The sequence below is a fragment of the Thamnophis elegans genome, chromosome 2 (genome assembly GCF_009769535.1).
Source record: "Thamnophis elegans isolate rThaEle1 chromosome 2, rThaEle1.pri, whole genome shotgun sequence".
Classification (NCBI taxonomy): domain Eukaryota; kingdom Metazoa; phylum Chordata; class Lepidosauria; order Squamata; family Colubridae; genus Thamnophis; species Thamnophis elegans.
In genome coordinates, this window is record NC_045542.1 from 88251887 (window position 1) to 88265705 (window position 13819).

General features: G+C 35.6%; 1 protein-coding gene across 3 annotated transcripts in view; it reads right to left on the reverse strand.

The window, feature by feature from the left end:
• FAM13B (family with sequence similarity 13 member B) overlaps nucleotides 1–13819 on the reverse strand; it is a 64118-nt gene that overhangs the window by 11193 nt on the left and 39106 nt on the right. For 2 of the 3 annotated variants that reach the window (XR_004254665.1, XM_032209403.1), the window contains exons 12-18: nucleotides 13022–13076; nucleotides 12568–12715; nucleotides 7789–7854; nucleotides 6378–6585; nucleotides 4508–4640; nucleotides 2935–3016; nucleotides 1939–2165 (exon numbers count right to left, since the gene is read on the reverse strand). Coding sequence is in view for 2 of the 3 variants with exons in the window: in XM_032209403.1 (XP_032065294.1) it covers nucleotides 1939–2165; nucleotides 2935–3016; nucleotides 4508–4640; nucleotides 6378–6585; nucleotides 7789–7854; nucleotides 12568–12715; nucleotides 13022–13076 (919 nt within the window). In the remaining variant the exon portion in view is untranslated. The remainder of the gene's footprint in view (nucleotides 1–1938; nucleotides 2166–2934; nucleotides 3017–4507; nucleotides 4641–6377; nucleotides 6586–7788; nucleotides 7855–12567; nucleotides 12716–13021; nucleotides 13077–13819) is intronic. The other variant, XM_032209404.1, reaches the window with a different exon arrangement.

Here is a 13819-nt window from a genome sequence, read left to right on the forward strand (position 1 = left end):
AAACTTGCAGAATTATAGTCTACAGATAGTTCTCCAAGTTAAATAAATTTAGTATTAGGCTTATTTCTAAAATCTGAAGTTATTTGTTACATGGATGCTTAGTTCCATAGCGCTCTGCTATTTTCAGAGAAGGAATTTTGTGTAATTTTAACCAAGAAGCAGAAAATATTCTAGCAGCTGTTCTTATGTTCAGACCCAACTCCATATATTCTGTAGGAATATAATGCTTGGTAAGAGCAGCTGGCGAGCAATAAAAGTCTATATCTAAAAATTGCTTCATTTTATGGTGAATCATCTTCCAAACTGTTGAGTTACTTAGTTGCCACAAAGTATTAAAAAAATGGTCCAACCTGGTTATTGCATTTCTGGTAGTCTGGTAGTGTTAAAATTTGAATTGTCTATTAGAGCAACAAAGTCTGGGATATTGCATCAATGAAAAAGCATCTTGTACCAATTTTCTCCAAATGTGATATCTGCAGGAAATTTAATATTTATTTTCCATTTATATTCCCATTGCTGCGTATCATTTGGCATGTACATTCTGCATTCATTTCATCAAAGAATCTTTAGTTTGTTTATTTTCTATATCATATTTCAATATGTTAGGCCTCAGCTGGTGTTATAATCTGCAATTCGAGCTTTATTGGTCATCTATCTTATTTTTGTAATTCCTTTGAACTATAAAACCTATTTAAAAATGGTGAAACCAATGGCATTTTGGGGAAGTGTCTCAAAAGAATTCATATTGGCTTCTGGGTTAAATCTTGTGCTCTATACAAATTATTACAAATATGAATGTACATTCATTTTCATAAAAAATAAATGTTTGATATTGAAGCAAGGAGCAGTAAATCTGGACTTACTCTTCTATATTTATCCAATATTTTTATGACACTATTTTTAACCAAGCAATTCCTGACAGCCTGGACAGAGGTTTGTATTTGACCAAAGAATGCAAGCCTTCTGGAAGTCCTGCTCCTTCCACAGAGGTGGCCCAGTTATAAAATGATATAATCCCATTTGTAATTCATTTCAAACAACTGGTTTGTTAATATAATCTAAGATGTGATAAACCAAGTACTTTCTTACAAAGATTTTGATTTTAAAAGCAGAGGAAAAAAGAGATGGATTTTCTAGCAAAGGCATTCCTGGTGACACAGTTGAATGGACATAAGTTGTGTAAAAACTGCATTTTGGCTTGGTGGCTGACAATACATTTGGTCTAGAGTGACTTTCAGTTTCTTTATCACAGTACTTTACTGGGCAGACAACAATTCAGAATGATCTTTTTTACTGTTCTCACTCCTACAAAGTTCTAAAATATGAGCGTGGTGGTGAAGTGAATTTGCAGATTTTTTCTCCATGTTAATATTTTAAAATGTGCCTGATGGTGCCATCTATTCAGGCCATCTTTACGAATCGAAAGTTTCAGTCATCCAGACATTTCATGAATCCTTTTCTACTAATGTATTTAAGGATAGTCTAATTTATCTTATCCTTGCAGAAATTTTGAACACTATTTATAATCAGATAATTATACAATTAATCTGGAGTTTTCTTTGTTAAGTAAACAAAGATCAAGGCTATGTTTCACCACCACCACCACCACATAAGGCAAGATATTGAAAAAGATCTGCATTTTTTCCCTAAAATGTCAAAGCATTCTATTCCAGGGAACTGCTTCTTCTGCAAAATGCTTCCTCCTTTAAATAACTATCAGGTTAATATTTGTCTCCAACATTATACAAACAAATTCCATTTCTTCTGCTGAACCCAACGTATGCATTAGAGATTATTCATATTTCTACCTATCAAATTAATACGCCACGGGTCAGTATTATAATCTACTTACTGAATGAGATATTAGGAAATTCAACAGGATAATGAATTTGACAGATGCATTTTCTTTTCTGATGTAGCAGCATATGCAATACTTACTTTTATATCTTCTGGCAAGCATCTATCAATTCGCTTTTCTTTCAATTTTTTTAAAATTAGTTCAACAGTGATTTCTTTTGTAGGCTTCTTCTCTTTCTGAGGAACACGCAGATCATCTTCATTGTCTTCATCTTCATGGTCCAGAGATGAACCAAAACTTTTTGGAAGAGTGTTGCTTCGTGGACGTGCCTGAGGTATCAATTCATCTGAGCTTTTGTGCTTTGCATCTACATTGAATTTAAAAAAAAATGAAACACAAGCCCATAGAACGTAGCTCAGTCACTTTGTAACTGTTACTTTTAATCTGCCTAATAAAAACAGAAATGAGGAATTTAAACACTAAACCACCTGGACCCAATGGGTCATCATTCAAGAGCCATGGTGGCACAGTGGTTATGACTGAGTCTTCCATCCTTCCGAGGTCGGTAAAATGAAAAGCCAGATTGTTGGGGACAATATGCTGTCTCTGTAAATTGCTTAGAAAGGGCTGTAAAGCACCGTGAAGCGGTATATAAATCTAACTGCTATCGTTATTTCAGAGGTATTTCCTTATCTAAACAGATAAACAGAATGACCAAGGCAAAAAGGCAGGGGAAGTGAGATTAACTTGCAACAACTTGACTCCAGAGGGCTAAAACAGGACTGATTTACCTGATCTCCAGCAGCTGAAGGAAAGGCTAGTCTGAAGGGCTAGGGGGATTGGCCTGCTTGAACCCTGGATGGCAATGCAGCAGCACTCAACTGGCCATAATTTTGCCAAATTTCAATCTCACAAAAGTAATGGATCCAGATTTTGGATGCATTCTGTAAGTTAGTCTATTTGTGGCACCTCAGTTCAAAACATCCAGTTTAAGGTTTAGGATGAGAATATTAGTGGCATATAGATACTTAACATTGTTTTAGAAAGTGGAATGAAATAATAATCAAATGCTTTCTTAATGAAAATTATCAATAATTAATAAGCATGAGCGTAAGAGATTTCTATGAAAAACCTACCTTTTATTTGCTTTTTTAATTTGGTAAGCTCTGTCATCCATTTTAAAACCTTTGGATTTGCTGCAATATCAGAATACGAAGGCTGCAAAGAAAGTATTTTTTAAAAAAATATATAAAATACCAAAAGAGCAAAGAAATGGAATTTTAAAAAGGGGGCAAGGAATAATAAAAACAAAATTCGAGAATGCAAGCTATAACAAAAGGTATAGAAAAAAAATAAACTCCTGACTTTCTTTGATACAGATCAAAACATGTAAATCAATAATCCATAACAATACTTCTATTGTCATATCTAATCATTAAAATATGACTAATCATCAACCCTGCACAAGGGTTAGTACCTGTTTTGCTCCTGTTTACCATCTACATAAAACTGTATGGGGAAATCATCCATCACCATGGGGTGAGATATCATCAGTATGCTGATGATAGTGAGCTGTACATCTCTGCCCATGGTGAATTAAGCAATGCTGCGACCACTCTCTCGGTGCCTGAAGGTTATTGAGGTCTGAATGGGAACCACAGGCTAAAACTGAACTCTAGCAAAACAGAGTGGCTCTGGGTTGGGGACGCTTCAGCTCTTGGAGAAATACCATCTTTTTGGTTCTGGAGGCGTTGCACTGCTTCAGATTGACCCAGTGCATAATATAGTGGTTCTCCAGCGCAAGGAACAAATGGCAGTTGGGGCCAGAAAGGCATAATTATGAGTTGTGCACCAATTACACCTGTTCCTGGACCAATGTGTCCTTCTTACAGTCACCCACATACTGTAACCTCCCCTCTGGATTATTGTAATGAAGCTACCCTTAAAAAAATATATGGAAGTTTAATGTATGCTATTTAGTAACAGATAAATATGTTTATATTATTTTTACTGTATAAAGTGATTTACGTATATATTTGTTATCTGAAATGCAGCTGAATCCTAATTTATCATCATCACCACAATCCTAAATCAGTCAACTATCACATGAAAGCCTCTTCTTTGAAGGTTATGGATAGTAATGTACCATACATTGATCCAATGTAGGTTGGTAAAGGGATGATTTTGAACTTTCCAATCTAGGGATGAGAGGGAATGACTATCCCAAAGTCACTCAGACAGCTTCTATGCCTAAGGGAAGACTATAAACTAGGTACCCTCTCCTAGTACAGCACCTTAACACACACTGGTTTCTCCAGGTAATAAATATTCCTAAAGGAATAAGAAGCTTCATTTCCATCATATAGCTTCCTGAGAAAAATTCAAAATTATGATTTTCCTTATTGATTTATTTTCAATTGATATTTTCAATTCTGCTTTAGTGCGAAGAAAAAAATTAGCAAACAGAAAAAATAAACACAGCAATTCAATGGTATTCTATAAAGGAAAGCAGAAGAACTACCTTTTATCCTATTTTTGTTCAATGAACTATACTAACGTGTGTTAGTGTAACAATTGAGAAAAGAAAATTAATTAGAAAAGAAGAAAGAATGGAATGATGAAAAAAATCAATGCAAGTTCATTTTTGTAAAGTAAGAGCAAATATATATTATCCTAAAAACAGCACTGTAAAATATTAAAATAACTTACCTTTACGTTTTTCTCTTTCTCAAATTGCTCCTCAAAATGTCTTATTTTTTTCTGCAACTTTTTGACTAGCTGATATGGAGTCTTTTCTTCTTTTCTATCATCCTTAGAACTACTAAATGCTGCTCTTCGAGTTCTGAATTTAAAAGAAGAGATATTATAGGTACTATATATACATATGTGTACACATATATGCATGTTCAGTTAAAAGAGGAAACAGGTATACAGTTATATTTCCATTATAAAATCCATGGAACAGAGACAACAAAATTATTTTTTTACTTTTACAATATTGTCACCAATATTTACTATATAAATTACTACTTTATTTCCTGCTTTTTATTATTTTTATAAATAACTCAAGGCGCAGAACGCATCTAATACTCCTTCCTCCTATTTTCTTCGGAACAACTCTGTTGTCCTGAGTTGGGTTGTGCTGGACTGGGCTGAAAGAGTGATTGGTTCAATGTCACCCAGCCAGCATTCATGCCTAAAACAGGACTAGAATCAGAGTTTCCTGTTTTCTAGCCTAGTACATTAACTACTAGATCAAACTGGCTGCTGAAAAGGTAACATGGTTAAGTTTTTAAAAAAGCTGTTAATCAATACACTCAGAGGTGGGTTGCTGCCAGTTTGGCCCAGATCAGCTAAACGGGTAGTAGCGGTGGCAGGAGGCTCCGCCCACCTGCCCAGATGCTTCTGTGCATGCACAGAAGCGTTGCGCGTGCCCGAATCGGTAGTAAAGAAATTGGCAACCCACCTCTGAATATACTGATTGGAAAACCCCTTTTTCTTGCTAAAGACTTTTTCCAAAATTAGTCAACCATGATATGTAAGAACAATTAAAGTATTGAAGAATCACTTCTATGAAGAAAAACAGAACTTTCCCATATAAATTGTTTGAAAAAACAGAATTTTAATAAAAAAGTAGAGCAGAATACAGAAAGAAATGGATTAAAATATTTTAGCATTCTACAAGTACTCTGTTTTCTCTAAAATAAGACCTCCCTGGATAATAAGCCTAATCAGGCTTTTGAGCACATGCACTGAAATAAGCCTTCCCCCGAAAATAAGTCCTCCCCGAAAATATTGTAACACAGCAGCAGCCATGAGGTGACCACGCTCGCTGTCTCCTGTACCTCAAAAATAGTAAGACCTCCCCAAAAATAAGGCCAAGTTTTTGGGGGGGTCAAAAGAAAATAAGACCCTGCCTTATTTTCAGGGAAACACAGTATTTGGATCTCAATGTTACAATTATTATGTTGGCTAGGCTTTATTAGCTACCCAAAACAGGTAACATATTTGAAAATAGCTTAAAGGTCATTTTTTCTGTCAATGTACAACACTCCTAATTTATTTAGCTTACTTCAACTGAATGTTATCGATTTAGTTCACAGTTAGCATTTCTCAAGATTTAAAACAACATTTGTTATGTTTTTCTATCCATTTTAGTTTACATGCATTAAAACATTTGGAATCTACTCATTCTTTGAAAGAAGATTCCTGGCATTCTTTTACTGCTTTCTTATAGCTTTGTTTGAGAGTGATTTTAAACAGACATTTTTACTCTATGCACAAGTTGCAACTGAAGAAAGATAAATTTATTCCAAACTTCAGCTGATAATAAAAACTATGGCAAATTCTCTTCTGGAAAACAATTTTTTTCTTTTATAAACCTACTTTTTTAAAAAAAAACTCAGAAGCTTTCTAGAAAGATAACAAAACTCAAAAGTCTTACAACGTTATAGAAAACAATTACATGATACTAACACTCATGATTTTGGAGTTAAAGGTGAAAAATTCTATATGCTAATACAAATCATTAATAGTTTTTTCTTATGAACTATAACTGTGAATGACATTAACAACTTACCTAACAAACGGAAGGGCTTTAGATGAAGAATCTATTTTTTCTGGATCATGTAGGAAACGCTGACTTTGCCCAAAATCCAAACTCCGGTGTGCCAATATGGGATGACTATCTAATTCCAGAGGATGATTCATTCTGCCAGCTTGTGGAGAAAGCTGAGCTTCTCCAGATTCATTTTCTTCCTGCCAAGATTTAAAAGCAGGAAATGGCTCTAGAAGGAAATAAAAAACAAATGGCGCTGGGATATTAGAAGACTGCAAAAAATGGAAATTCACAATGTGACTAAAATAAATAATGAAATGCACTGGAAAGCTACATGTCAAAGCAAAAAAGAAAAAGAAAATAGGCCCAATACACTTAAGACATATACAACAATCTTCCCATAGGTGTATGCCACTTAACATATTTTATTAGATAATCATCATGCATTAATATATAAAACTATACCATGTTATACACTAAATATGTACCATGTGTATTTTGATTATGTGCTTTAAACCATATGAACAGGTAATTTTTGCCCAACAGTGTGCATTAATATATTTACATAAAGATTTTAGATAATGATGTGCAAATCCTATGTTTCATTGTAATACAAAAGACTTGACTCCTCCATATATTGATAGTGAAGAATAATTCTATTGAAGGAGCATTAATTGTAAAGAAAGTAAATAAATAATATTTAATATTGTACATTACAGTTATAATGTGTGTATTTGTGAAATAATTTGTGGCTTTCTAGGGAATCTGAAATATTAGAATAATCCAAGAAAGGAAAACCTTGTTATTATCCCTCTAAAATAACATATATGTGTATATGTGTGTCTACTAATATTAATACACACACAGAGACAGTTCCTCACTTTATCTCTTTATTTGCAAACACAGAAATAGAATGACATAATACTGTATTTGGCTTTTCCAGTGCAAATCTTATACTTGAAAGATAGTTTTGAACAATACAGTGACAACACAATAAGATGTTGATTAAACCACTTATACCTGCTTCCCACCAAACACCAAAATATATTTTAAAGAATTCCTTGTTTAAAATAAAAGTTATTGGATTACAAAAAGGCAAACCAGACATGATGTCATGGTGTGAACTTATAAAACTGCTTTATATGGACACTCTTCACTTGTCCAACTAGCAGAGCACATTCTTCTCTAGCTGGCAGAGGCGTTCCCAGGTTGTGAGGCAGTATTTCCTACTTCTGCTGGCAAAAATCATTTAACTGAACATACCAGCATGTCAAACTTTAATACGCATATCAATGCACAACATTAATATGCATATCACTGCATCAATCATAAGCCATGACTCTCCAGAAGGCAGCAGGTAAAAGGGGTAATTTGAAAGCAACCATAAACCATGAAAGAGGCAGTAACTGAATGTATGGCGAACCATACTTACCCTCCCCTTCTCTCTGTAGATGCATTGTTTTGAAATCAATGAGGGGGAAAGTGATAGGACATGGCGCTAATAAATGAAAAAAAATGGCAAAAAATACTGAAGTGAACACATCGCACAGTTAGAACAAACTATAAATAATACGTAGGAGTATAGCACCACATAGAAAGTCTTCCAATTGATTCTGGGCCAGGTCAAAGCACTCTTCTCAACTAAATGGATCAGTTAAAAGGTGCCTAACACCATTCAAAATTATGCCCTTTATTAATTAAAAGTCTTTCCAGAAGTGTTCCAGAGGTGACAAACAAAAAGCCACATGCTTTTCCATGTTTAACAAAACACATTTCAAAGAAAAATAAATTTACACACAGGACAGAGTTTTCTCACATATGTTTAAAGATAACACCCAAAATGCAGAGAAAATTCATATGCCAATTATTTATGTGTCCAACATATACATTTGACTGAATTAGCAAGATATGAATTTTTTAAAAGGAAGCAAATTTATAATAGCACAATAGGTCTAGAAATCACTAAACTATATATCAAAATAGACAGTAACAATAAGATTAATATAAAAGAATTCAGTCTGATTTGAAAAAGAGAACAGAGAATCAACAAAACTAGTTCAGGATCCAAATAAGTTTGCAGAGTACAAAGGAACTTTCAGCTTCGCCCAACAATAGCCCCTAATCCTCCCATTGAAGAAATCCCTACCATCTGAGAATATTCTTGAGCTGCATTCAATTTTATCACCAGAAGGAAACAGTTCCATTAACTCTGGAACTGCTAATGCATTGCATTTCTTTGGATCCTGTTCCCAGAGTATATCAGCAAATAAAACAAGAACCTATGCTTAAACAAAGAGCCATTTTAAGTCGTTATCTGGCCAAAATACATATGTTTTATCTTTGAATACAGAGAAATGTTAGAACAACCATTAACTCCCATTTGAAAATTAATATCACTATACCAGAGGTGAGTTTCAGCAGGTACGCACCGGTACGTGCATACCAGATCGAAAAATTTAGCATGACTTCACATAGCGGGGCTTCTGGAGGCTCCATACCGGAATGGTCACTCCCTTAGCCTGCCCCCAACCCATTCACTGCCCCCGCCTGAACGGTCACCGCTCTCTCGCTTTCTCACCCCACCTGTCCGCATCAGGTTTACCCCACCCACCCACTTTCTTTGCCAGAGCGGAGAATTCAGTGGTTTGGAGAAGCCCACGTGGCGCACGCTGCTCCCTACTCTTTGACAGCCACCTGGTTTCCAATGGGGAAGGCAGATAAATCCATGCGTTAGAGAGAGAGGAAAAACGCATGGATTTCTTTCCTCCCCCCCATTGGAAACCAGGCAGCTGTCAAAGAGAAGGGAGCAGCACGCGCCACGTGGGCTTCCCAACAACCAAACTCCCCTCCTGTTCCTTCTTCAGCTGTTAGGAGAAACCCAACAACCTTGCCCGGTGCCTTCGGTGACTGAAACCCGCGGGGGCAGGATCGAAGGTTCAGCAACCAGAGTCAGGGTGTGGGGAGAGCCAGGTCCCGCTGATCTTGGCTGGCCCGAGCGCTGGCCGTTCCTTTGCTCACAGCTCCAGGGCAGATGACGACGGCCTCCCTGGTGCAGCCCCCGCCCACACACTAGAGAAAGACAAAACCCCGGGAGAGCGGGGACGGTTCGTTGTGCCGGATGCGCAGCTCCGAGGCGGGGAAGAAGATTGAGAGACGCAGAATCACAGACTTCCCTCTTTCCCCCCACTCCACAGCTCGCCTCCTTGGGTGGGATCAGGGCATGCACGGGCTAGGTGGAGTTTGCAACCAACTTCAAAGTGAATGGGGCTGTTCGTGACTAAATGGGACAGAGAACATAGAGGGATGCAAGGGAACATGGAGGTAATCTAGTTCAACCCCTTCCCAAGGCAGGAGTCCTTACATTTCCTTCTCTTTGAGAGCTGTCAGTGGCAGACATGAGGGAAATGGTGTGTTTGTATGTGTGTGTGAGACAGGGGGGGACGACACACCTACAGCACTTGCAGGAGGCAGTCAAGACCTAGTAATCCCCGCTGGCAAGCAGGAGTCCCCTATCTCCCCCACCCTTCTGGCAGAGCTGCAGTGTTGGAGCTCGGAAGTGAGGTGGGTTTTTTTTTTCCTCTGCCATTCTGGAAGAAAAGAAATCTAGTGCAGGAAGAGGAGGGGTGGCGTAAAGGAGCAACGCCTTAAACCAAAGCCTCTGAGTAACTGGGAAAGAAAGCCGTGCTCTTCGAGCAGCAGTTTTTGGCAGGTTCCTCTCTCTTCTGAGAGAGAAGAAAAGAGACAAAGATAGAAAGAGAAAGACAGAGAAAGAAAGAAAGAAAGAAAGAAAGAAAGAAAGAAAGAAAGAAAGAAAGAAAGAAAGAAAAAGAAAGAAAGAGAAGGAAAGTTGGAGAGAGAGAAACAAGAAGGAAGGAAGGAAGGAAGGAAGGAAGGAAGGAAGGAAGGAAGGAAGGAAGGAAGGAAGGGAGAGACACAAGAAAGAAGAAAGAAAGAAAGAAAGAAAGAAAGAGGAAGAGAAAGAAAGGAAAGAAAGAGGGAGAGCCACAAGAAAGAAAGAAAGAAAGAGAGAAAAAAGGAAGGAAGGAAGGAAGGAAAAGAAAGAAAGAAAGAAAGAAAGAAAGAAAGAAAGAAAGAAAGAAAGAAAAAGAAAGATAACATGATCACAACTGAGCCCACAATTTTGGTTGCTAAGCAAGAGCGTTGTTAAGTGAGTTTCACCACATTTTCCATGTTGGCCATGCCCACCCGGTCACACGACTGCCAAGCTACTCCCACGTGGTCACATGACTGAGCCACTCCCACAAAACAGGCCACACCTACAGAATAGGTTCTAAAAAAAATTTGAAACCCACCACTGCACTATACTATTGATTGGTTCAGTTTGCAAGATAAGCAGAAACCATAATCCTGGAGGTTGCTATACGGTTAGGTATTGTTATCCAGAAGTTCACCAATAGCTTTACCACATGAATCAAAGCAAAGAAAGCAAGAATTACTGGCATCTTTCAGGCTGATTCTCAAGAGAAACTATACTTTAATAATTTGGCATAATGTAGAAGCCTATACCAATTATTAGAAGAATAACTTGTTCAAATAGAGATAACTAAAAAATAAGCAGCAACTATGACGTCATTTTTCAAAAATAATGCAAAACAGATTACATTAATGTTTTACATGTTCTTAAGGTACACTTACTCCTATTAGGAATCTCTTTGAGTTTCTATTGTACAACAAAAAATAACTTGAATGGCTAATCCAATGGCTGGAGAGGAATTTTATTATCTACTCATTTTGAGGAAATCTGTACAATTGACGTCATCTAGACACCCATGAGATTAAGCTACAGTTATAAAATAGAAATAGCATTTATATGGTGTATATACTGCCCCATAGCTTTTTATAGCACTCTCTGGGTAGTAATACAATGTAGAAGTATTATTTGCATATTGCTCCCCACAATCTGGACCTCACTTTACCGACCTCGGTAAAAACCTTTTTTATTTTTTGACTACCTACAGCTTGCATGAGGTATAGAGGCTACCTTTTTCAAGCTATATAGACAGGCAGAACAATAAGGGTGCCTTTTTATATAAGAGCATCTGGGAGCAGCCTATAACATGCTGTCTTTTGATTGCTAATTGTATGGAAAAATATGTTTGTCCACATATAGCAGCATTACCAGGAGCAACATACAACAGGGAAAAAAAATTGTAAAAGAAAAAGATAATCCTGAAATTGAATATACCATAAAGTTTTAATATAATTTCAGCTGCTGCAGATTCTGAAATTTTCCTGAAGACATTTTTATGGCAGTAAAAATGCACTTCTGCACTTTATGGTCAATACATTCCCTACTCCCAAAAAGAAGAATCAAACCCATTATTAAATATTACATATTAAATGTTATATAGAACACAATGTTAGTTTTTTATTGTAAATTATAACTTCAGTTACTTCATCAGAGATTAATATGAAAGTTGATGTTCTAAAATAGGGCATTTGTTTTAAAATTTGCATATTAGAACAAATGTATACATTATTCTATATAAGCAGTCACAGTTATTTGCTGGCATATTAGAGACATGGTAAACACGATAGTTAAGCCATTATTTGCTACATGGGTGATATGTATTTATCACAAGAAAAAGGATGTGTGAGAACATAATAGAATTATCAACTCTTAAATTCTTTTGAAAAGAAAATGGGAAGAATCCCGTATCTCCCTTGATACGGTACAATAAAAAAACATAGTGTGACAGACAAGTTGTAGCTAAGCTCCCTCATACATTCTTTTACAATGAAAAATGGGATTGGCATCATTGAAGTCAACACATCCTTCTTTTCTTAGCTATAGGACTAGGCAGAAGTGAAATACTTGTTACATAATTATCATAATGATCCCCAGCAATCTTTGCAGTTTATAAATTGAGAAACAAGCATACCAAGTGGTACACAAATATTGAAAACCAGCGATTCTTTAAAAGAATATTAGTAGAAATCTCCACTCTCACAGCCTTCAAGCTGATTAAAGAAATTGTTAAAAAATTACTGGCAACTTCAACTAACATAGATTTAGAAGTTTCAGCTTCCCAAATCTAATTTTTTATTTTAGTGATTCATTTCAATAGATGTCTACTAATACCCATTTGAAATACATTATTAAGTATAAAGAAATACAAACTTATATTGATTGCATATTTGAATTTTTAAAATTAACAAATTTTTGAAAAACATCAAAATCAAGAATTACCTTCCCATTTGTCACCACCATTCACATTCTTCAAATCAAGATGTGGTAAAGAGGCACACAGTGTTGCTTCAGGAGCATTGTTATTTTTGTTTTTCAATTCCTCCGATTCATTTTTCATATTTTGATCAGAAATGTTGCTAACACAATCCTGTAAATAAACAATACACTATTACAGGTCAGCAACTTCCAGCATACGTGTAAATTTTTGTTTTGTGGATTTCAGTATGTTTTCCTAACTGATAAAAAGAATGTGAACTACAAGCAAGCAATTAAGTAAACTAAACTTTTACAGATATATGCAATAGGCACCAGACCACAGAATGTCAAATACTACCTATCTGTAAAATTAAAATTAATATTCATGCAGTTAAAAAGTGAAAGTGGAAATATATTTGTGGATATATTTTAAAATGTGCCTAGATTTACAAGGGAAAGAAAAAAAGCAAGTTCTCACCAAAATCATGTGTGTCATCATTTTGCTACCATCATCAAACGATATAAAATCTTGCCTATAAAGGAAGTTACGGAAGATTACTTCAAAACATTTATCATGACAATTCTTATGATCTCAACTCAGTCATATCACTACAATTTAAAACAAAATAAACTTAGCTTTTGTCTGATAAACCAGAATAAAGAACTTTATACTTACAATTATCCCCCCCCCAATCTAGTGATATTATTAATACACACAGACATAAATACCTACACACAAACAAACCTACTATCATGGCTAGCAATACGTATGTGTATACAAATCTGTACTTATGATCTGTCAATTTAGCTATCATGATAAAGCACAGTATACAAAAGAAATGGTTTGGGAATCATTTAAAATGTTTTCTGATTATGATTTAATAATGAATAACAAATCATGGTTCCTCAATTCAAAAAATCATGGCAAACACTGTTAAGTGTGTTTCTTCTTTGTTTATTAAACTAAACCTGAATTTATTGCAAAATTCTGTTTTATTTGTGTTGAGAAATTGTAAAGAATCTGGTTTACTTGGTTTTGTGGAATTTTAATCAATGGTAACCAAGATTTATAAAATAATTTCATAATATAAAAATTAGTTGACCAAAAGAAAGCAGACTGGCTGAGTTGAAGAAGACAGACATTTTTATACAATATTAAATTATTTTCTTACTTGGCTCTGGGCTTTTTCCTACTCTGAAGGCAACGATCACTAAAGCTATGTTAAATTAACCTTTCTGTATCCTGTAACACAAAATAAGGTTAGAATCCTTGCTC